Source organism: Trichomycterus rosablanca, chromosome 6, assembly GCF_030014385.1.
Source record: "Trichomycterus rosablanca isolate fTriRos1 chromosome 6, fTriRos1.hap1, whole genome shotgun sequence".
In the NCBI taxonomy this organism is placed as follows: Eukaryota; Metazoa; Chordata; class Actinopteri; order Siluriformes; family Trichomycteridae; genus Trichomycterus; species Trichomycterus rosablanca.
In genome coordinates, this window is record NC_085993.1 from 46,308,771 (window position 1) to 46,333,759 (window position 24,989).

The following is a 24,989-nucleotide window of genomic DNA, read 5'->3' on the forward strand; positions in this document are numbered from 1 at the left end:
CTGATCCGCATATGAACTCGCCTTGTGAAGTTGAAAAGATGCAGTCAGCTACTGCACATGTGTCGGGGGGGGGGGGGGGGGTGTTAGTCTCGGCTCTCCTCAACCAGGGTGGAGATCAACAGTAGAGAGAAAGCATAACGCAGTCGGGTAATTACATACGACAGATTGTAAAGAAAATTGGGAAAAATGCAAAAAAATAAATAAATAAATAAAAATAAATACATGCTTTTTGTTTCTACATCATAGTGAAATGTTGTGCTTTGGTGTCCCAATCAGCTAAAACAATTAAAGAAATGTCCTAAGATGAAGACGTGCATCTACAGTATGTAGTAGATATGACATCACTAAACATGAATAATTTCTCAAGGCTTAAAATGGTCATACAAATGTGTGCGTTTCAAAAAAAATTATAATAATAATAATAAAAACAGAGAAACAAACATGTCACTTTTAGAAAACCTCAGAAAGTGCTATTACAGAAGCGACAGAGACGCTCATCTCTGATGACAAGGTGCCATTTCACTTCCATTGCTTCACAAATGAATCGAGCCAAATATCATTTTGAAGAATAATCTTCTTCAAAATGTATTCAAGCAACACATCCCAATGAGGATTATCTCAGGACTGCAGGCATTTATACCCAAAGATTATTTGGCAGGGAAAGTACACACGCTACAGAAAAAAGTAAATGTTTATTTTACACTGGTAAAGGCATGCAGTAGAAGAATATACAGTGGACTTCACTAATCCACAAATCCAATTATACTCCACTACAAACTGACATAATTGTGGGAGTTTCTGTGTGTTTCATCAGCATGCTCTGCAAAAATATATAAATATAATAAAATAAAATACAATTAAAGAGTGAGTTTGGTTGTGCTGGGGTGGGGTGGGGTGGGTGTAAAACTGCATGTGTTATACACAGTGAATTCAGAAAGGATTAAGACCAATCGACTTAGTGTTGTGGATTGGATTTTGAATGAAAATTTAAATGCATTCATTTACAATTAATCAGCCATCATTATAAAGCTGAAAACATGTTTTTATTGTGTATTCAAAAATATAATTATCATATTCACAAAAGTATTTAGACCCTTCATTGTGGCACCCCGAATTGTGGTCAAGTGCATCTTGTTTGCTTTAATTATCAGTGACGTGTGTCTATAAGGGCCATAACATTAAAACCACCTCCTTGTTTCTACACACACTGTCCATTTTATCAGCTCCACTTATCATACAGGAGCAGTTTGTAGTTCTACAATTACTGACTGTAGTCCATCTGTTTCTCTACATACCTTTTTAGCCTGCTTTTACCCTGTTCTTCAATGGTCAGGACCTCCACAGAGCAGGTATTATTTAGGTGGTGGGTCATTCTCAGCACTGCAGTGACAATGACATGGTGGTGGTGTGTTAGTCTGTGTTGTGCTGATATGAGTGGAGTTTTTCCAATACCGTGTCCACTCACTGTCCACCCTATTAGACACTCCTACCTAGTTGGTCCACCTTGTAGATGTGAAGTCAGAGACGATCACTCATCTATTGCTGCTGTTTGAGTTGGTCATTTTTTAGATCTTCATCAGTGGTCACAGGACGCTGCCCACGGGGCGCTGTTGGCTAGATGGTGGACTATTCTCAGTCCAGCAGTGACAGTGAGGTGTTTAAAAACTCCAGCAGCACTGCTGTGTCTTATCCACTCATACCAGCACAACACACACTAACACACCACCACCATGTCAGTGTCACTGCAGTGCTGAGAATGACCCACCACCCAAATAATACCTGCTCTGTGGTGGTCCTGGGAGAGTCCTGACCATTGAAGAACAGCATGAAAGGGGGCTAACAAAGCATGCAGAGAAACAGATGGACTACAGTCAGTAATTGTAGAACTGCAAAGTGCTTCTATATGGTAAGTGGAGCTGATAAAATGGACAGTGAGTGTAAAAACAAGAAGGTGGTTTTAATGTTATGGCTGATCAGTGTAATTTACCATTATGCCACCCAAGAACCCCACAATATGTCATATTTATTGATTTGTTCTTAAATTCTCAGCATCTAAAAAGGCTGGTATATAACAGTGAACATTTACTTTTAAAATTCTCACATAAATCCATTATTTGTAGTTGATGTAATTAAACACAATCTTATTCTTTATCGTAAGCAATCTGTAAAGCTCTCTGGACTGTAAGAGGAAATGTATACACAGAATAATAAGAAAAGCTCGTCACAGCTGCATGCGCACGTCAGTCCTACCAAATTAGGCGAATCAGAGCGGGTTAATCTGTGATTGCACATTGCTGTGTGTTAAGTGCAGCCACACTAAGCCATTCCCCACATTGTGTGGTGAGCAGGCAGCGCATTTCCTGAGGTCTGTCAGCGGCTGATAGGATGAGCGCGACTAGAGAACGCATTACGGAGCTCAGCGACGATGCTCGATGTGTTTCCACGGTTAACCCCTGCGAGAATACACCAGCACCGGGCTAAACGATGTACGAGCGACTTCCGCCGGGTATTCATCCAACTGTCAGCCATAAATTATCCCCCGCAGCCCACACACACACCCACACATGAACCAATCCTCATCCTCTTAATATCAGTTCTCACTTTAAACTGCTCAGTGCATGCCCAAAAGTATGTAGACATCTCTTCTAACTAATGGATTGAGAAGCCTGTAATTGCAGCCAGCGGGAGGTCGAGGACACATTTCCAGCGCATCCAGCCCCGTTCATGTCATATAAGTATCAAAGAATCTTTTTAGAGCCTCTGACTGGTTTGTAGGATGGTTGTGGAGTACCTTTCTAAAAAACGGAGGCATAACTTTTTTTCAATTAATGTAAAATTGTATTTTAATGTATTATGGATGGATGGATGGATGGATGGATAGATGGACGGACGGACAGACAGACAGACAGGCAGGCATGCAGACAGACAGATAGATGATGGATGGATGGATGGATAGATAGATAAAGTTAAAATAAAAACAGCAGTTGTGTATAAGTGTGATGTTGTAGGTTCTGTATTTATTTCTTTAGAATATTTGTTTCACAGTTTGAGCATAGTTATTTACATAGATAGTTTAACCATGGTGCACTAAAACATGTATTATTACTGCTTAGTTCTTTGAGAGGAGAAATAACGGTATCGGATTGGTATCAGTATGGGCAGATACTCAATTTGCAGTATCGGTATCGGACATAAAAAAGTGGCATCGAGCCAGCCCTAGTTATTACATGAAGATAATTAATTTTAATAAGAAAGTAGAAATAGTTTATTTGTAAAGTAGTACAATACATTTACTACAAGCAACAAAACTGCATATCATCCTTTAAGAACCAAAGCAAACATAGGATATGTGTTAACCCTACATGCCACTAAGCCACATAGAATAAATCAATATTTAACCTTTTATTTTGAGACAGAACTGCCATTACACTAGTCAAACACATCCTGCTTGTTTTGAGTTTGGCCCTGGCATCTCCTTTTCATCAACTGACATTAGCACTTGACTAAACAGAAATCATCTCGATCAGTGCAAGTGTCTATTCTTCGCTTTAAAGAGCACTTTGGTTGAACTGCCCGCATCTTTTAGCCATTTTATTGCAGAATGAGAAGCCATTGAGTCCGGAAGTACTTTGCTGTGCACAAACAGAATTGTGGATCGCTGGAGTATGCTCTAATAGCTGTTGCTCATAGAGTCATTATTAATACCACTAATGGGTTGGGACCATATTAAAAACAGTGTGACCATGATAACCATTAGTGATAGGAGGACCAGATCAGAGTGGGCAGATTTCTGGACACACTTTGTTGTCAGTCCATATGAACTGTTAATTGGGTCAATACACCCCTCTTCCACACACACACAGAGTGTGCCTAAAATTAAGCTATGGTAATACAGTCGTGGCTAAAAGGGGTGGCATGGTCACCTCACAGCAAGAAGGTCCTGTGTTCGATTTCCGGGTGGAGTGGTCCAGGTCCTTTCTGTGTGGAGTTTGCATGTTCTCCCTGTTTATTCCCACAGTCCAAAGACATGCAATGAGGTGAACTGGAGACACTAAATTGTCCATGACTGTGTTTGACATTAAAGACTTGGACTGATGAATCTTGTGTAACGAGTATCTACCTGAAAAGTGTATAAAACACGATGTTAAAATCCTAATAAGGTCCTGGGTAGGGTAGTTGTAGCTTAGTGGTTAAGGTGCTGGACTAGTAATTAGAAGGTTGCCAGTTAAAGCCACACCACTGCCAGGTTGCCACTGTTGGGCCCTTAACCCTCAATTGCTTAGACAATATACTGTCACAACTGTAGGTCACTTTGGATAAAACCGTCTGCTAAATGCCGTAAAATGTAATAAATAAATAAATAAATTGAGACTGACACACTGACTGCTTCAGTGTTAGATGTCTCTTTGGTATACTGAAGTACAGCTGTAACCAAGTTTTTTTTTTAATCAAGCTGTGACTATTTCTTTATTTATTCAGAACAATGCAAAGTCACATTAAAAATGTAAAATGTTGGGAAACCTTGACGTGTGACCATTAACAAACACATACAGGAGCAGTTATATTTTAAGTTTGGAACTTCATTGCTCAAATATGTATTTCTATAAAGATTTTTAACTAAGACTGACGCTTGACGTGTGCCCGTCCATCTGTACCACACACCAAAACCAAACCTGACAGCATCCTTAATTGAAAACATTTTCATTATTAAACAACAGTAAACCATAACTGCCAAGGTCTCTGCACTATGTGCTGAAGTGCTCCACTTCACACCAGTTAGGATTAAGACAGCTCTGATCCTCCCTGCTGGAGCCAGGGCTTGTATTTCCCTGCATCATCTCACATCCCCACAGACTCCCAGGGATCAGAATTTGAAATGAAAAGATGAGCATTTATCAGACTCTAAAAGGCTGATTAATCTCTGTCTCATAAACATGGACTCCAACAACATGATTCTGATATCTCATGGTATCATAAATGGCATTTTGATCATAGGGCTGGGCAATAGCAGAGCAGGTACTTTGACAGGCATATTTAAAACAGTTCATGTAGATATGTAAACTTATATGAGGGTAAACTTTCAGCTCAAATACAGTGTTATTAATGAGTATGTTTATTATTTATTACAAAGAGGAGCTTAAAATGTAGCTCACTGCAACATGAAAAATATCTGCAGATTTAAAAAAGGGCATAGATAACCACTATCGAAGAGTGTATAAATCATATAGTATCTGTCTTTCTTCCTACCTTTCTTTCTATTTATCTGTATGTCTGTCTATGTCTATCTATCTGTCTGTCTTTATAACAATCTATATGTCTATCTGTCTCTGTCTGTCTGTCTGTCTATCTATCTATCTATATATGTGTTCATCTGTCTTCATCTGTCTGTCTGCCTGTCTATCTGTCTGTATGTATGTATGTCTGTCTGTCTGTCTATCTGTCTGTCTGTCTGCCTGTCTATCTGTATTGGTTCATCACAGATAATAGCTACAAAATTAATAACTATATACTATGTACCAAACTTGAGTGCTCTTCTCTAACTCCACTGTAAGATGTGACATCCTCTGGAGTCTCTGGAGAAACATCATTTAACCAAAAGTAGATGGACACCTGACATATAAAAAATGAATAAATCGAAATACATATGTATTCATTTATTATTATTATTTTTTTTAAGAATAGTACTCCTCAAGATAACTGTGAGCATTTTCATTGTGTGCAAAACATTAGTAAAATATAGATGGTTTGACATTGATGTTAAAACCATTTTTAATGTTACGCTGCACATAAAACACAAGCAAGTTTTCAAAATCATAAATGTAAGAGTGTACTAAAAGAAATGTGCTTTAGTAAAAACAGTTTAACGACCCACTAAAGCTTTACGATGGAAATCAGAACGAGGAATTCAGCAGCAAAAAGTGTACACAAGGAGGAATATGACAAGATAAGTGAAGCTGTCTTCTATTATCAGATAAGTACAACATACATCTTCATAAAACAGACAAGCACTCAAAAATTGCTGCTGTGCCAGACAATTTTCACCCGGGTTCAGTAATGGGCATATATCTTTTCAAAAGCTGAATGAGACAGCAAAGTCAAGATGAGCTTAATCTGCCCTCTCTTGTTTTTTTTCCATTTTTCTTTGGTTTGGTTTTTAATCATTGCAGTAGTGCAGTGATACATACAGTATGTTCTTTACTGTGAAAGTTACAGCCATGAATGAATAATAACCCAAAATAAAAGTCATGTTAAGAACGTCTCCATGTTTCGCTTAATAAAAACATCAGGGTATCTGAATCCAATTTTAACTTTTACTTCAACATTTGACAGGTAGACAAGGATGGATTTTAACAATACTAGTTTATTTATTTATTTATTTTTATTGCATTATATTCTATGCTATTTAATTAACATTAACACATTTACTACAGAATCCAAACCTCTGCATGTTTAATGTGCAATTATTTTTTATTAGTTCAATTGAATGTATTCAAAAAAATAGTGCGAAACTGATTTAATAATATTTGTTTAATATTTAATATTTGTTTAATATTTTTCAATGTTAAATTTAAACAAAAAATTGTGCTCTATAGAAAATATTATTTATTAATCAATGTATTGTTTTATAAATTCGAATTAACCCATGGTGTCCAAATTGACCCAAGGTGTCCAGACTATATGTTCTGTACCTACAGCATTAAATGAATGTATGTTAAACACTGCTTAAAGATACATATACAGCACAACAGACATATTTAAATTTGATCTGAATTCTTAATTATATCATACTATTATTTGACTGATGACTATATATACTATATATATATATATATAAATACTTTTTACTATCGGTGTTGTGAACATCACAACACACTGTGCATTGAACCCTCTGTGTATGTGGCAGAGTGATGAAGGGCCTGTTAAAGTTCCCATGCTAACTCCTGTCCACCATCCAAAGCATCTACAATGGGTATAAAGGTGTTGGAACCTGAACGATACAGACTGTTTGCTTTAGATCCACCTCGCATCGTACAGATAAAAAAGGAGCTGCTGGTAACAGATATCACAGGACTGTTTATTGGAGTCCATAGCATATTAGTCAGAGGGTCATAAAGTTTAGGCTCATAGTTGTATAATTCCAAAAACTCATAATTTGAGTACAGGAGGACTTATTTATGAGTATTTTATGTTTCCGCCAATTGATGTTCCGGGTGTCATTATGTAACTGGACATGATTAGGTAAATGACTCTTGCATAAGTGTGTGTGAGTGTGGGGGGTGCTTTTATCTGATCAAAGTAATACAACTAATTACTTAAATAAAAGTAATATGTTTAGTAAGAGGCTTAGTAGCATAGATAGTTGAGTGAGTGTTATAGAGTAACAGTCACTGTCTATATGGAGTTTGATATGATCTTCGGATATTCAAGTGGGTTTCCAATGGGTGCTTCAGATTATAACTAACCCCCCAAACAAACACAGAAAAGGTTGATAGTAGAGATGTACCGATCGGGGTTTTTGGCACCGATTCCGATCTCCGATCTCCTTTCAGGGATATCGGCCGATAGCCGATTCCGATAGGGGGGGGTGGGGTGGGGGGGGGGTGTTGCAAATTTAGCAGTAAATAAAGTACATCAAACAATTATTTTTTTTTACCCACAGGAGACATATTTCATTAGTCTAACTGACCACACATACACGCAGTTTTAATGTTATCCAGTTCAGTCTGAAAAAACCTTAAAAAGAGCCTCACAGTGAAGATAAACTGGAGCAGCGCGTGTGCGTGTGTGTGTTTGTGCCTTTAAGAGAAATGATCTGTTCACTGTATCGCTTAAAGTGATTCACGAGTCGATTCATTTTCCGCGAAGCGTAAGTTTCTCTTCTCAGTTATCTCTCCGTGTTTACTGTTATTAATTAATGTTGTGGTTTTAAATAAACACCAACTAATACAGAACATTTTGTGTGACTCTCTTACAATAAAAAGCTTCATTAAACTGCTATTACCACAGATCTGTAACCGAGTCAGACTCGTTCCGTCTAAGGAGCTAAAAGTTTTCTGATTATCCTAAAAGTTCAGCTGATGATCCTGAACTAACGAATTTGGTAATTAATAAACTTTTGCCTCCAATTGGCTCTGTAACGTTTTCTGTTCTCATCTACATCCGATTTACCAAAGTGAACCAGGAGTTTATATAACGTGCTGATAGAATCGACTCAGATGTGACCGTGTTGAATTATCTTTTTAAAGTAAATATTTCAATCAGCAAAATTACATCGTATGTGTGATGCACAACGTTAATGATGTTATTTTAGGTCATGAAGAGCTTTCACTGTGGTTTCTGTACGATGGTTGATGAATGGTGATGTGATGGTTGGTGCTTTGTAGCTCAAAGTCTGGATCAATCCACTGAGCTGTTAAGCTTAACGTGATCTTTATATATCACACGATCGGATCGGCTACATTTGGGAAATATCGGCCTAACGCCGATAGCATATTTTGATTAAAAATCGACCGATACCGATTCATAGCCGATCGATCGTTCCATCGCTAGTTGATAGATCTTCAGATCTGTTGCCCTGAGTTGTAAGTAATTAGTGATGGGTCGGTCGCGAACGATCCGGCTCTAAGAGCCGGCTCTCTAAAGTGAACGACGGGATCCGGCGATTCGTTTTTTTTCCGGGTTTTTTTTCTGTCAAAACCGCACGTGATTGGTCAAGATACGTGGTGGCGTTTGTGTAATTACACTAAGCAGGAGGGGAGGGGTCACACACACACAGAAGGAGAGAGAGAGAGACAGCGTGCACACGAACAGGAGAGAGAGAGAGAGAGAGAGAGAGAGAGAGAGAGAGAGAGAGAGAGAACTCAGCGCTTTACACAGCCAGACATTACACGTTGGAAAGGTGAGGAAAATGAGTGAGAGGAGACATAGTAAAGTTTGGACACGAGGAGCCCCTTTTACAAAGAAGTTCAGGACCACTGAACCAAGTGTTTACTGGGAGACCAAGTGTTCAGTCTACCCACATCTTATACATGTGATGGCACATAGACTGTGTATCTGTCCCCTCAGAGAGAATCTTTTTTAACAGGGCAGATCATAACAGAAAGGAGAAACAGGATCAAGCCATCAAAGACGCGCTCCTTGGTTTTTCTGAATGCCAATCTTCACTAAATACTTACAAATACTGTCACCTGGATGCTTTCACCTGGATTTTCTTTTTGTTTTGCACATTTTCATTTATATTTTGTTGAGTGTGAGTGATGCTTCGTTGATGTTGTGTTGTTTCACTCTAGATGCTTGTTTATTTTGTTTCGTTTATTAGGATTTAACGTCACGTTTTACACTTTGGTTACATTCATGAAAGGAACATTCACCTCACTTGCATGTCTTTGGACTGTGGGAGGAAACCGGAGCACCCGGGGGAAACCCACGCGGACACGGGAAAGACATGCAAACTCCACACAGAAAGGACCCAGACCTCCCCACCTGGGGATCGAACCCAGGACCTTCTTGCTGTGAGGCGACAGTGCCAACCACTTAGCCACCATGCTGTCCCACTTTAGATGCAAACGTACAAATAATATACACAATCAGATCTTTTTGTCTAATGGAGATGGGTCTTTGTTTTTGTATTTTATAATTTATTGTTGAGCACTCTGTTCCATGTTGAGTATATAAATAAAGCAATTTAAATAATAAACATTTGATACAATGTTTTTTCTTACATTAGTAATTCATTTTACATGTAATTTGGTAATAAATTAATTTAAGCAACAAAAAAATCTAAGGAGCCACTTGGGAGCCGAAAGAGCCGGCTCTTTTTAGTGAGCCGAGCCAAAAAAAACGGCTCTCTAAAAGGAGCCGAAATTCCCATCATTATAAGTAATGATCGGGTACGTGTGTGTCATGCCCTGGGCCTTACCCACAGCATCCTTGATCTGTATGGTAAAAAACAGTGACTTGGCAGGTGTTTTGTTGTAGATATGCTGATTTTGCAAGAAAATAAAAATAAAAAGGAGCTTACCTGTGGGGCTGATGTGTCTCCAGGTGATTTTAGGCTCTGGTTTGCCGCTGGCTGAACAGAAGAGTGAGATATCGCTGCCTTCGTTTACCGTGATGTCTGATGAAATGTCGTAGATTTTGGGTGGCACTGAAAAACATAAATGCATATCAGTAAATGCATTGCTTTAGCAAGAGCTTTTAAAACCACTGTGATGTTATGAACCACAGATCAGCACAAGACTTTAATAGTAAAGGAGATTGAGTTGGTGCGGAAATCAATCAGATCACAAGGGACCAATCGGAATTAAGAGGGAAAAAAACGAAATGTTCTGCTGAGAAGTCGTCACTGCCATGAGCGGCACAGTGATGTTCGTAAAGTGTTATAAACTCTTGGGTAAGGTTAACTTTTACTGGGCAAGTGTTGTTTTATTTACTCACTCACTCACTTTCTTAACCGCTTATCCAATTAGGGTCGCGGGGGGGTGCTGGAGCCTATCACAGCTTTTCAATGGGCGCAAGGCACACAGTAACACCCTGGACGGGGCGCCAGTCCACCGCAGAGCAGACACACACACACACACACACATCCATTTACCTATAGGGCAATTCAGTGTCTCCAATTAACCTGACTGCATGTTTTGGACTGTCGGAGGAAACCGGAGCTCCTGGAAGAAACCCACGCAGACACGGGGAGAACATGCAAACTCCACACAGAAAGGACCCGGACCGCCCCGCCTGGGGATTGAACCCAGGACCTTCTTGCTGTGAGGCGACAGTGCTACCCACCGAGCCACCGCCCTGTTTCATTCACTTTAAGATCAAAAGTATGTAGACACTCCTACTATTTATTAAGTCATTTCAGCCACATCCATTAATAAAAATGCAAAAATAAATTGTATGCTTTCATTTATATTTTTAATTTTAATATTCCAGCTGGGCGGCACGGTGGCTCGGTGGGTAGCACTGTCGCCTCACAGCAAGAAGGTTCTGGGTTCGATCCCCAGGCGGGGCGGTCCAAGTCCTTTCTGTGCGGAGTTTGCATGTTCTCCTCTTCCTCCGGGAGCTCCGGTTTCCTCCCACAGTCCAAAAAAATGCAGTCAGGTTAATTGGAGACACTGAATTCACCCTATAGGTGAATTGGTGTGTATGTGTGTGTGTCTGCTCTGGTTTGGACTGGCGCCCCATCCGGGGTGTTACTGTGTGCCTTGCACCTACTGAAAAGCTGGGATAGGCTACAGCATCCCCATGCGACACTAATTGGATAAGCAGTTAAGAAATTGAGTTCCTGTGTTACTGTGTTCCTGTGCACATAGAAATGTCTACAGTATAAAGAAATAGTTTAACACGTTTGGTGTGGAGGAACCTCAGTGGCCTGCAATAAGCCTTGACCTCAACCCTACTGAACATTTTTGACATAAATTTGAATTTTAAATGCAAGCCAGGACGCCCCTACCAACATCAGTGCCTGACCTCACAAATGCTCTTCAGACTGAATGGGGACACATTTTCAGTCCAAAGAAAATCCTTTGTAGAAGCTAAAAACAGGGGACCAACTCCATATTAACACCTATGGAAATTTAACAAGCTCATTGTCCACATATTTTTTGGACATAGTGGGTCTGTCTGAAAACCTAGTGAGCTGCCTAAGTATCTAAGTAGAGAGGATTCTAATAAGACATCAAACTCATAAGGCAGGTTATTCAGACACTACTTATACAGCGAGTACGGCGATTGCATCACCACAGTTTGGCTTACTAAGCTAACACAGTTAGCCTCAGGCCATTTAAACCAATGGGCTGAGGGGGCACAACCCACTAGCATGCCAGCTAACATCTCCCTCCGTGTAACTGTTGCTGGCAAGCCTGATTTTGCAAATAAATTACAATTGTGCACCTTTATAAAAATTAAAAATGATTAAGAATTTATTTACTCCACATTCATCCGCCATATTTAAAATCTGGGGAGAAAAGTTGTGCCGCACAGAATGCTGGGATTGCCTTCACCGGTAAGGAAGCATTGGAATCGCCCTCATTATTCAGTCAGATTATAGCTTCAAACTAGAGAGGTGCATTTCCTAAAGAAAATGCGAGTGTGATTGCAGTGCAGCAGGTGGGCGGGGGTGTGTATCCAAATGCTGTATCCAAGTCGGGGTGTCATCAATGGGCCGGACAATTTAGAGTTGGAACGGCGTTGATATCTCGAAATTTAAAAAAATGAATGGAAGTCAATGGGGTCAAAAAAGCATATAAAAACGGGCGTGGCAGGTGAACGGGTGCGCGGATCCAAAAGCTGTATATAAGCAGGGGTGTCATTAACAAGCCGGACAAAAAACGGGTGGAATAATAAGAAAAAGAAGAATAATATGACTAACGGATAACAATAGTGTGGTTGCCTACTGCAATCACACTAATTAAGGCACCTCAGTAGGCAGCATTTTAAGGTATTTCAGAATGTAGACATGCCTTCTTCTCAGGAGTGTGAAGGATGATATAAAATGTGTCTATTTAGAGAGATCACTAGGCTTTCAGACAGACCCCTGGTGTAACTTTGGTTGTTGTGAAAGAAGGAAACAAAGACCCTTCAATAAAGCCTGATGGTGGTTAGTGTCTCAGGCTCTGAGATACAGATCAGAAGGTTGTGAGTTAAAGCTTCCGCTGGTGGGTTCCTGAGCGGAGTTTCTACCCCTCACCCTCTCAGCTCCCTACGTAAGTCGCTTGAAATAAAAAGTGTCTGCCAAATGCATAAATGTCGTTTTTCTGTCAAATTACAGGCAGATTCCACAGCCACTGGCACAGATATGTCACAGTCCATGTGGCTAAGAAGCTCAAGCCGCAAAACTGTTAAAGCTTTTCCGCCCACTTGCTTTTCTCCTCCTGATATGTACAACGTCGGAGAAATCTCTCATCTCCTGATCTTGCTCTCCAACACAAAGTCGGCTGTAAACTGTCATAAGAAAAGGAGATCAACAAATCTCTGCACTGTGCTCACTGTGGCTTGAAATGAATCCAGTTTAGCTTGGCCTGTCTTCCCTTGTCCTCTTATTCCAATCCAATACTATAAGCAGCACAGACGTGCTGGGTGAACAGCAAGGGCGTTTTTCCAAAAGCTACTTGCTTTGGCGAGGGCATGAGTTGAAATGTAATTATTCTTTTTTTTAAGCTGGGAATTCCAATTAATACTTTAATATGGTTTGTGCGGACGAATTCCACAAAGTATAAAAGCAGCATGATGTCTTGTTATTTCTACAGTGCATCATTATTTCTTAAAAAAACAAATTAGAAAGTCTTGGCAAACAAAAGAAGCACAAAGCTGGTTCTTAAAATCTTGTTCCTAAAGATAAAGATTAATACAAATGTAAACTTGTAGTTCTAGTACAACCCCAAATCAGAAAAAGTTGGTAAAGTATGGAAAATGCAAATAAAATAAAAACACTGAGTTTTTTACATTTACTTTGACTTTTATTTGATTGCAGACAGTTTGAACCCACAAAATTTCATGCTGTGTCTGCTCAACTTCATTTCATTTGTTAACATACCTCCATTCCTGCATTTCAGGCCTGCAACACATTCCAAAACAAGTTGGGACAGGGGCAATTTAGGGCTAGTAATGAGGTGATCTTTGATCCCTCAGGCAGCACTGCATCAAGAACCGCCACTTAACAATAGCTGATATAACCACATGGGTGAGGGATTACTTTGGCAAACCTTTGTCAAGCACTACAATATAGAGTTACATGCACAAATGCCACTTAAAAATTTACTGTGCAAAAAATTGTATTGTGGTCAGATGAATCAGCATTCCAGGTCTTTTTTGGAAAAAAATTGACACTGTGCGCTCCAGACCAAAGAATGTTATCAGCAACAAGTCCAAAAGCCAGGATCTGTCATGGTATGGAGCTGTGTCAGTGCCCTTGGCAAAGGTCATTTACACTTCTGTGATGCAGCATTAATGCAGAAAAGTACATAGAGATCTTAGAGCAATGTGTGCTGCCTTCAAGATGTCATTTTTTTTCCAGGGACGTCCAGCCTTTTTCAACAAGACAATGCAAAACCACATGCTGCACACATTACAAAGGCATGGCTGTGGAAGAAGAAGTTACAGGTACTGGACTGGCCTGCCTGCAGTCCTGACCAGTCCCCAACAGAGAATGTGTGGAGAATTCTTGTTTCCAGTGTTTACAGGAAGAATGAGACAAAATAAAAGCTGAAACACTAAATCACTTGGTCTCCTCGGTGCCAAAACGTCTTTTAAGTGTGGTGAAAAGGAATGGCAACATTACAAAGTGGTAAATGCTTTACTGTCCCAACTTTTTTTGGAATGTGTTGCAGACCTGAAATGCAGGAATGGATGTTTAATAATAAATTAAATGAAGCTGAGCAGATAAAACATGAAATATCTCAGGTTCATTCTGTCTGCAGTCAAATAAAAGTCAAAGTAAATGTAAAAAACTCTGAATTTTTTTATTATTTGCATTTTCCATGCTGTCCCAACTTTTTCTGATTTGGGGTTGTATTTAAAATCTGTACTGCTAAGTAGATGTGGTTCAATTCAGTATTCGGAAATAAACTGCTAAGTTTTATACAGACTTCTGAAATATTTCTGGTCGAGACAGTATATGTGAGCCTAACCATTGGGAGAGAAGGCACATTTCAGTGCACCATTAGTGCTGGACCCAAGCCTACCCAAGCCTGGGCAAATAGAAGGGTTGCATCAGAAAGGGCATCCAAGCTAAAAATGGAGTCAAATCAGAATGCTGGCGACCTGAGAGGAATCAATCATTCATTCATGCATCCGAATGCTGGCAACCTGAATGGAATCAATCATGCATTCATGCATTGCCTGTTCTACCACCACTTTATCTTCGCCAGGACAGCGATGAGCGGAAGGCAGAGACGGGTTGCTAGTCCATCACAGGACAGACACACTCACACCTAGGGCAATTTTTTTTAGCTCAAGTTGGCCTGATTGCCTGGATTTGGACTACTGAGAGGAAACCGGAGCACCTGGAGGAAACCCACACATCACTGGGAGAACATGCAAAGTCCACACAGAAAGGACCCTAGATGCATGGCCTAGAAATCAAACCCAGGCTTTTCTTGCTGTGACGGTAAATGCAACGGTACTTGCTTATACAGTAGTGTTCAAAAAAATAGCAGTGATTTTAAAAACGCGAATAAAGCACAAAATCAATATAATAACTTTTATTTCCATAAATGCAAATGCACTGAAAATACTACACTTTCAATTCTAAATCAAAACATTAACAACATTTAGCCAGTTTGTGTTAATCCTTTACAGGAAGTTAAGAAAAATTTATATTAGGCTGTTCAAAATAATAGCAGTGCCAGCATTTTTCTTTAAAAACTCAAAAAAAGTTATCTATAACATGAAAAAATGTTTGAGGTTTCACTTTACTTTAAATTACTGAACTAATATTTAGTGGCAGAACCATTGTTTCCGAGATCTGTGTTGCATGGAGTCGACCAACTTCTGGCACCTCTGAACAGGTATCCAGTCCAGGATGATTAGACGACATTCCACAGTTCTTCTGCAATTTTGGGTTTTGCCTCAAAAGAACGCATTTCAGATTTCAGCCCACAAGTCAGGAGATTGGGCTGGTCACTCTATTACCTCAATCTTGTTTGTCTGTAACCAAGATGTTTTGGGTCATTGTCATGTTGAAACACCCATTTTAAGGACATTTCTTCTTCGACATAGGGCAACATGATCTCCTCAAGTATTCTGATATATTTAAACTGATCCATGATCCCTCGTATGTGATAAATAGGCGTAACACCATGGTATGAGAAACATCCCCATATCATCATTTTGTACCACCATGCTTTACTGTCTTCACAGTGAACTTTGGCTTGAATTCAGTGCTTGGGGGTCGTCTGACATACTGTCTACGGTCACTAGACCCAAATAGAACAATTTTGCTTTCACCAGTCCACAAAATGTTGAGCCATTTCTCTTTGGACCAGTCAATGTGTTCCTTGGCAAATGTTAACCCATTCAGGACATGTCTTGTTCTTAACAACGGGACTTTGCAAGGAGTTCCTGCTGGTAAATTGGCTTCATTTAATCATCTTCTGTACTCACTGGTAAATTTAGATGTTCCTTGATCTTTCTGGATGTGATCATTGACTGAGTATTTGCTATTTTGGCTAATCTTCGATCCAATTGAACAGTAGTTCCACGCTTCCTTCCGTATCTTTCAGGTTTTGGTTGTCACTTCAAGGCATTTGAGATCATTTTAGCTGAGCAGGCTATAATTTGCTGCACTTCTCTGTATGTTTTTTCTCTCTACAATCAACTTTTTAATCAAAGTACGCTGTTCATCAGAACAATGTCTAGAACAACCCATTTTACCCAGTATTTCAAAAGGAAATGAGCTATGACCAACATTTGCCACCCTCCTACATTAAATAAGTGCCAAAATTGACACCCGTTCTTCTGCAGAATGAATGACTTCACCAGTTGAACTCCTCACTGCTATTATTTTGAACAACCCCCTTTCAATCAATGCTTCGATTACTCAGAATGAGTGGGATGCATGTCCTAATTGTTGGGTTTGTTTTGTTTTCATTACTCTACTACACTTTCAAGTCAATTTTTTGCTATGTAGAAATATCATTTCTACTAAAAACAGTGATTTATCAGGTTAATGGTGTTGGACTGCTATTATTTTGAACACTACTGTATATATATACACAGTCGTGTCACATTATGACCACTTCCCACTTTCGCAGCTGGTAGTGCGCAGCTCATGAAGGAAGTCATATTTCGCGAGCTGGTTGGGTGGGTATATAAGATAGGCTGTCTGCACATATATTCCTTGTTGCTGTCATGGGTAAAAGTACCATGGGTAAAAATACCATGGGTAAAACTGTCTTCCCTGGACCAGATGGGATCTTCCAGCAAGACAATGCAACATGTCATTGGCTGGAAGGGCATGACCAAGACTTCCAATTACCACACTGGCACCCTAATTTTCCAGACTTGAACCCAATTGAGCAACTGTGGGACCACCTCGATCATCATGTTGGCTCTATGGATCTTCCTCTACGCCCCCTCCAGCAGCTGTGGGATGCACTCTAGGACCTTCTTGAGTCACTCCCAGCACACAGTGGTTACTCTGGATATTAGCCGGTGCTCATAATAATGTGACTCGACTGTGTGTATGTATATATATATACTCTATCTCTAGAGTTTACAGTGAGCGGAAAGGCCCTGTTTATTAAAAAGGTCAGCGGATGACGGCCAGACTGGTTCAAACTAACAGGAAGGCAACAGTAACTAAAGGATTGAAGCCAGGCACCCAGCAACATAAAGTTATAGAGCAGAATGCAGTGTACCACCCTGCCACCATATACTTTCTACTTTCTTGCACTCCTCCTAAACTTTAATACCGTTGTAGCCTCACATAATACTTCAAACTTAACTTGCTTATTAAAATGCTAGTGCTGATAAGAGTAAATGACTTTAACAGGATAAAAATCTCTATCAGCCCATATTGTGCAGTCTCATCTGATTCAGTAACTTTACTTTCCAGAATCAAAGGGATGCTTTGATTTTGTGTAAGCACGTCCCAGGCTGATTTATGAATGATAAACCATGGTCCAGTTTCCCAAATTAACTGTGAAAAAATCAGCTCAACCAGAAGAATGGTCGAAACAATAATCAACTTATTCATAAATTCATCTTTAATAGAAGCATCATTCTGATCAGGGCTGCAGTGAGAATACACTGATCAGCCATAACATTAAAACCACCTCCTTGTTTCTACACCCACTGTCCATTTAATCAGCTCCACTTACCATATAGAGGCACAATTAATACCACCACAGAGCAGGTATTAATTAGGTGGTGGATGATTCTCAGCACTGCAATGACACTGACATGGTGGTGGTGTGTTAGTGTGTGTTGTGCTGGTATGAGTGGATCAGACACAGCAGCGCTGCTGGAGTTTATAAATACCGTGTCCACTGTCCACTGTCCACTACCTAGTTGGTCCACCTTGTAGATGTAAAGTCAGAGACGATCGCTCATCTATTGCTGCTGTTTGAGTTGGTCATCTTCTAGACCTGCAGCAGTGGGCATGGGATGCTGCACACGGGGCGGTGCTGGCTGAATATTTTGGGTTGGTGGACTATTCTCAGTCCAGCAGTGACAGTGAGGTGTTTAAAAACTCCAGCAGCATTGCTGTGTCTTATCCACTCATACCAGTACAACACACCCCAACACACCACCACCATGTCAGTGTCACTGCAGTGCAGTCTGTAGTGGTCCTGTGGAGGTCCTAACCATTGAAGAACAGCATGAAAGGGGGCTAACGAAGCATGTAGAGAAACAGATGGACTACAGTCAGTAATTGTGTAGATGTGTAGGTGTAGAAACAAGGAGGTGGTTTTAATGTTATGGCTGATCGGTGTATATACACATTAGAAAAACTTTAGGCTTCACTATGTTATGCACCTTCACTTAATTCCAGAGCTCCTCTCACAATTACAGGATTAATAATTTCCTAGATCAAAAGTTCATGTTCAGTAAAATCGAGTTTTTGTGTATTTTTCTATCATCTGACTATTTGTCTGTTAAGGTTTTCCTGATGTCTGCGTATTTTCTGCAGTAGCTGCTAAGATGATTCCGCCTCTGTCAATACGCGAGGTTTTATCTGCTTACTGGCCCTGGAGCGAATAAATAATCTTCTAATGACGACACTTTGAAATTCAGAACCGCTTAGAGCTGCACTATTAAAATTCAGGTTCTCCTCGCTACAAAGTGAAGAGCGTGGCTTTTCATTCTCACCGATTCTGACAGGTTTTCTGGAGCTGACTGCTGCCATCGAATGAGCCCATTACTTCACACCTCCTGCCAGCCCACATCGTAATTACAGAGTCAAGAGGATCCTGTCATAATGCAGACTAACGTGTGCGGAGGGTGGAAAGACGACAAGCTAAATTCCCATACCCGCTCATTGCTGCACGTCACGTTTCTATAGCACACGGTACCACCTAAAGTCTCAAAAGAATCCTGACATTCAGCAAATCTTACAGATAAAAATACACTGCATGGCCACAAGTATGTGGACACCTTAACATGAGCTTTTTGGACATCATATTTTAACACTGTGAGCATTAATGAGTTTCTTATTGAGGTTAGAAAGGCCTCCAGTCATATGTGAAGACTTTTAATGAGATTATAAACTTCTGACCAATCAGTCCTCCTGGAGTTCCTCTAAACCAGAACTGTCAAACCATGTCTTTATGTAGCCTACACTATGCACAGGTACAGTCACAACTGTCAGCTGTCCCAAACTGGTGACACAAAACTAAATTACCCAGAGTGGTCCACTCACCGTCCACTCTATTAGACACTCCTACCTAGTTGGTCCACCTTGTAGATGTAAAGTCAGAGACGATCGCTCATCTATTGCTGCTGTTTGAGTTGGTCATCTTCTAGACCTTCATCAGTGGTCACAGGACGCTGCCCACCGGACGCTGTTGGCTGGATATATTTGGTTGGTGGACTATTCTCAGTCCAGCAGTGACAGTGAGGTATTTAAAAACTCCAGCAGCGCTGCGGTGTCTGATCCACTCATACCAGCACAACACACACTAACACACCACCACCATGTCAGTGTCACTGCAGTGCTGAGAATGATCCACCACCTAAATAACCTGCTCTGTAGTGGTCCTGTGGGGGTCCTGACCATTGAAGAACAGCATGAAAGGGGGCTAAAAAAGCATGCAGAGAAACAGATGGACTACAGTCAGTAAATGTAGAATTACAAAGTGCTTCTATATAGTAAGTGGAGCTGATAAAATGGTATGGTGAGTGTAGAAACAAGGAGGTGGCTTTAATGTTATGGCTGATTAGTGTACGGCTTCAGCAGTGCAACAATGCATGGCTTTAGTCGCATTTTAACTTAATGCGCTAGAAGTTTTTTCAAGTGGGACAGGTCTGGCCTACAGGCAAGCAAGTTTAGCACCTGCACTCTTATATTATGGTTTCACATTTTACAACATCTGGGCTGCATAAGCACGGACGTCTCTAAAAAAATCTTATCCAGAAGCAACTTACAGATGTGCCCTCACAGATGTGCCCTCACAGATGTGCAAATTACCCAAGACATGGGCGTGGTGCCAATAACTGAGGCTGATGGTACACAATAAAACACATTGTGTTTAACTCGTTCCTCCACTAGCAATCATCATTTACTAAAACACACATAAGATTATAATCTACTTCACGTTTCAAACACAGCGTGGCATGTGAGTGAAATTACAACTGCAATTTTAATCAGTTAATGTAGCCTTAGCTTGTTAGCTAACTTTTATATATGAGCTTATATTTATCTGGTAATTTTAATCAACTGCAATTAAATTTAATGATCACAATTAAAATTACATTATTTGTGCAGCCCACTATCCACCATTAAAAATAGAAAACAAAGCCAATTCAGCAAGAAGTGTTTAATATTATTATTATTATTATTATTAGTAGTAGTAGTAGTAGTAGTAGTAGTAGTAGTAGTATTGTTAGTTGTTTTGTTGTTGTTTTGATGTTTTGTTGTTATTATTTATTATTATTATTATTATTATTTGTTATTATTATTATTTGTTATTATTATTATTATTATTTGTTGTTATTATTATTATTATTATTAATATTTGCTATTATTGTTGTTATTATATTACTTTATTATTATTATTAGTTTGTTATTATTATTATTATTATTGTTATTATTATTATTTGTTGTTATTATTATTATTTGTTATTATTGTTGTTGTTATTTTTTATTATTATTATTGTTATTATTATTGTTATTATTATTGTTGTTATTATTATTATAGTTATTATTGTTATTATTATTATTATTTTTTTTTTTTAATTTTTTATTGTTATTATTATTATTATCATTTATTCTTCTTTTTTTTTTTTTTTGATAAATGACTAACGGAATTGCCCAAAACTAAAAAGATACATAATTTTACACATGATTGCGCCCTCTATTAACCCCCATTGAGCTGAACACTGTGTCAAAATGGACTATCTGTAATTATATTTAGTCAAGTGAAATACCATTATTTAACCAGTACAAACTATTAGTAAAAAAACATTCAATAATTACTCGTCCTCACACATTAATAATAAATCATAGTAAGATGTTAATAACCTTCTTTCCTTATTCCACAAGTTCAGAGTTAAATCATTGCTGCATAATATCAAAATGGCCAGGCACTAGAGAACATTCCAGCTGTTTATAACATCCACAGCACTGCCAGTCTAGTGGCTTTGATTGTCAGGGCATCAGTTCTTAATGTACTCTGGATGAAAGCCTTGAAAAGTGCAGCCAACTTACCCAATTTCCTAAGATTTGTAGGAATTCTAACAAGCCAGAGCAATCGTGCTGATTTTCACACTAATGAAGCAATCAGAAAAGCTGCAACTGCTACTTCAGCTCCCTTGTTACAAACGCAACAATTCGTACCTTTTCCCATGAGTCGTCTTGAGAGAATTATTACGAATCTGCATCAGTGAGACCGAGCTGCTAAAGAAACTAGACAATTTTAAACTGGGCTCATGGAAATTAGTATCAGGCCATGGCATATCACTTTGTAATTAGGTTTAAGGTTAGTGTGATACTAATGCAGTGTGAATGTGGGTTCTGTGTACATAAGGTACAGTGGAGGATATTTATTTTTATTTATTTATTAGGATTTTAACGTCATGTTTTACACTCTTTGGTTACGTTCATGACAGGACAGGTCATTACTCAGTACACAAGATTCATCAGTTCAGTTTAAGTTTAATATCAAACACAGTCATGGACAATTTAGTATCTTCAATTCACCTCACTTGAATGTCTCTCAACTGTGGAAGGAAACCAACACTGACACAGGGAGAACATGCAAACTCCACACAGAAAGGGCCCGGACCGCTCCACCTGGGAATTAAACCCAGGACTTCTTGCTATAAGGCGACAGTGCTACTCACCGAGCCACTGTGCCGCTCCAGCGGAGGATATAAACGTCAACACATACAGGAGCAACAGAGCACAAACAAGCACGGAAACTCACTCACTCACTTTCTTTACCTCTTATCCAATTAGGGACGCAGGGGGGTGCTGGAGCCTATCCCAGTTTTTCAATGGGCGCAAGGCACACAGTAACACCCTGGACAGGGGCGCCAGTCTATCGCAGAGCAGACACACATACATACACACACATAAACACACACATTCACCTATAGGGCAATTCAGTGTCTCCAATAAACCATGAAAGAAGAAGCAATCTATGACTAAGACATTCATACGATTATACTCCACATTTTGGGATGGTGGCTCAGTGGGTAGCACTGTTGCCTTACAGCAAGAAGGTCCTGGTTTCGATCCCCAGGGATGAGTTTCCTCTGGGAGCTCCGGTTTCCTCCCACAGTCCAAAAACATGCAGTCAGGTTAATTGGAGACACTGAATTGCCCTATAAGTGAGTGTGTGTGTGTGTGTGTGTGTGTGTGTGAGTGTGTGTCTGCCCTGCAATGGACTGGAGTCCTGTCAGGGGTGTTACTGTGTGCCTTGCGCTCCAGCACCCCACCACCCCCACCCCCTTCGCGACCCTAAATCGCGACATACATAAAGTTCTACTACTACTACTAATTGGATAAGCGGATAAGAAAATGAATGAATGCATGAATGAATGGCTTAGTGGGCATCACTGTCGCCTCACAGCAAGAAGGTCCTGGGTTTGATTCCCATGTGGAGCAGTCCAGGTCCTTTCTGTGTTTGCATGTTCTCCCTGTGTCTGTGTTTGATATTAAACACATGAATGAATCTTGTACAGTACATCATTATTCGATGTACTGTTGCCACATGACATGACTGGATAAGTTTATATATAAGTGAATGTACATGTTTCTAATAAAGTGAGCCGATAAGTGTGTATGTGATGACTATCACAGCTCCAGCTGTCAAAGCTGGAGTTTTTCCATGCTTGGTGTTAACTCCATTCTTTAATTAGACTTTTTAATTAGACACTTAAGGGAAGCCAGATGCTGCAGCTGTTTTAGTGATTATTTATTTATTTTTTATTTACTATAAGGCAAGTAGCACTGTTACTGCACCATACACCAAATATCTCAATAATCAGTAATAATATGATTAGACACAGATCAGCCATAGCATTAAAACCACCTCCTTGTTTCAACACTGACTGTACATTTTATCAGCTTCACATATCATATAGGAGCACTCTGTAGTTATACAATTACTGACTGTAGTGCATCTGTTTCTCTGAATATGTTTTAGCCTGCTTTCACCCTGTTCTTTAATAGTCAGGACCCCCACAAGACCACCACAGAGTAGGTATTATTTAGGTGGTGGATCATTCTCAGCACTGCAGTTACAATGACATGGTGGTGGTGTGTTAGCCACCATGGAGTTTTTAAATACCGTGTCCACTTACTGTCCACTCTGTTAGACACTCCTACCTAGTTGGTCCACATTGTAGATGTAAAGTCAGAGACGATCGCTCATCTATTGCTGCTGTTTGAGTTGGTCATCTTCTAGACCTTCATCAGTGATCACAGGACGCTGCCTATGGGGCGCTGTTGATTGGATATTTTTGGTTGGTGGACTATTCTCAGTCCAGCAGTGACAGTGAGGTGTTTAAAAACTCCAGCAGCGCTGTGTCTGATCCACTCATACCAGCACAACACACACTAACACACCACCACCATGTAAGTATGACAATGTCACTGCAGTGCTGAGAATGACCCACCACCCAAATAATACCTACTCTGTGGTGGTCCTGGGAGAGTCCTGACCACTGAAGAACAGCATGAAAGGGGGCTAACAAAGCATGTAAAAAACAGATGGACTACAGTCAGTAATTGTAGAACTACAAAGTGCTTCTATATGGTCAGTGGAGCTGATAAAATGGACAATGTGTGTTACACAAGATTCATCAGTTCAAGTGTAATATTAAGCGCAGACACAGAGAGAAACTCCACACAGAAAGGACCCGGACCGCTCTACCTGGGGATCAAACCCAGGACTTTCTTGCTGTGAGGCAACAGTGCTACCCACTGAGCCACTGTGCCGCCTGATCTGAAGTAAATAGAGCACCAGATATGTGATATAATGAAGGAATTTTCAGCATATACTGTATGTATGGCTGAAATTATATGCAGGAACTATTAAGCGGACGCTGAGTGTTTAAGTGTCAGCCATTGTGAAACATTACAAAGCATTTACCTCAATTCCCACTAAAATGTACACCCACCTTGTCTGTGTAATCTGTACACAACAGTGGTTGTTGGCGGTGCCAATAACGATGAGACGCTACAATTACGGGCCTCTCATACTTCAGGATTGCGATTCACCATACAAGACTGTACAAGCAAACCAACCTGAGTCCATTAATTAGGTGTCAGACACAGGAGGAAAGCAGCAGCACTGACAGACTTCAGGACCCGCTGGGATTTCTACCAAGCATGCAGGGAGTAAATACAACCTTAAGTGGATGCCAAACATTACAACTCAGGAAAAGTTGCTAACTTTAATACAATGTGAGCCAGAAGTACATGGACACCTAAAAATTTAAAAAGCTTTTTACATATTTTATTCCCGACCCTTAAAAGATCTCCTCTATGAGGAAGCATGTGTGTGTGTGTGTGTGTGTGTTTGCATCTTTCAGCTTTGGTGAGGCTGTCACAAAAGTACGAGTTAAACCCAAGACATAAGCGTGGTCCCAGAAAGTTGAGGCTGACTGTTACTGTTTAAATGCATTGTGTTTTGAGATCTTGTACTCCTAACTCATACTTCAATAAGCAATCAGCATTAACTAACACACACATTTATATATATATATATATATATATATATATATATATATATACAGTGCCTTGCAAAAGTATTCAGCCCCCTTGAACTTTTCAACCTTTTGCCACATTTCAGGCTTCAAACATAACGATATGAAATTTTAAT

The 24,989-nt window shown here is 39.8% G+C and overlaps 1 protein-coding gene across 3 annotated transcripts in view; it reads right to left on the reverse strand.

Moving 5' to 3' along the window:
* negr1 (neuronal growth regulator 1) overlaps positions 1-24,989 on the reverse strand; it is a 329,263-nt gene that overhangs the window by 173,486 nt on the left and 130,788 nt on the right. For all 3 annotated transcript variants that reach the window (XM_062997981.1, XM_062997982.1, XM_062997983.1), the window contains exon 3: positions 10,022-10,147. In XM_062997981.1, the coding sequence (XP_062854051.1) occupies positions 10,022-10,147 (126 nt within the window). The remainder of the gene's footprint in view (positions 1-10,021; positions 10,148-24,989) is intronic.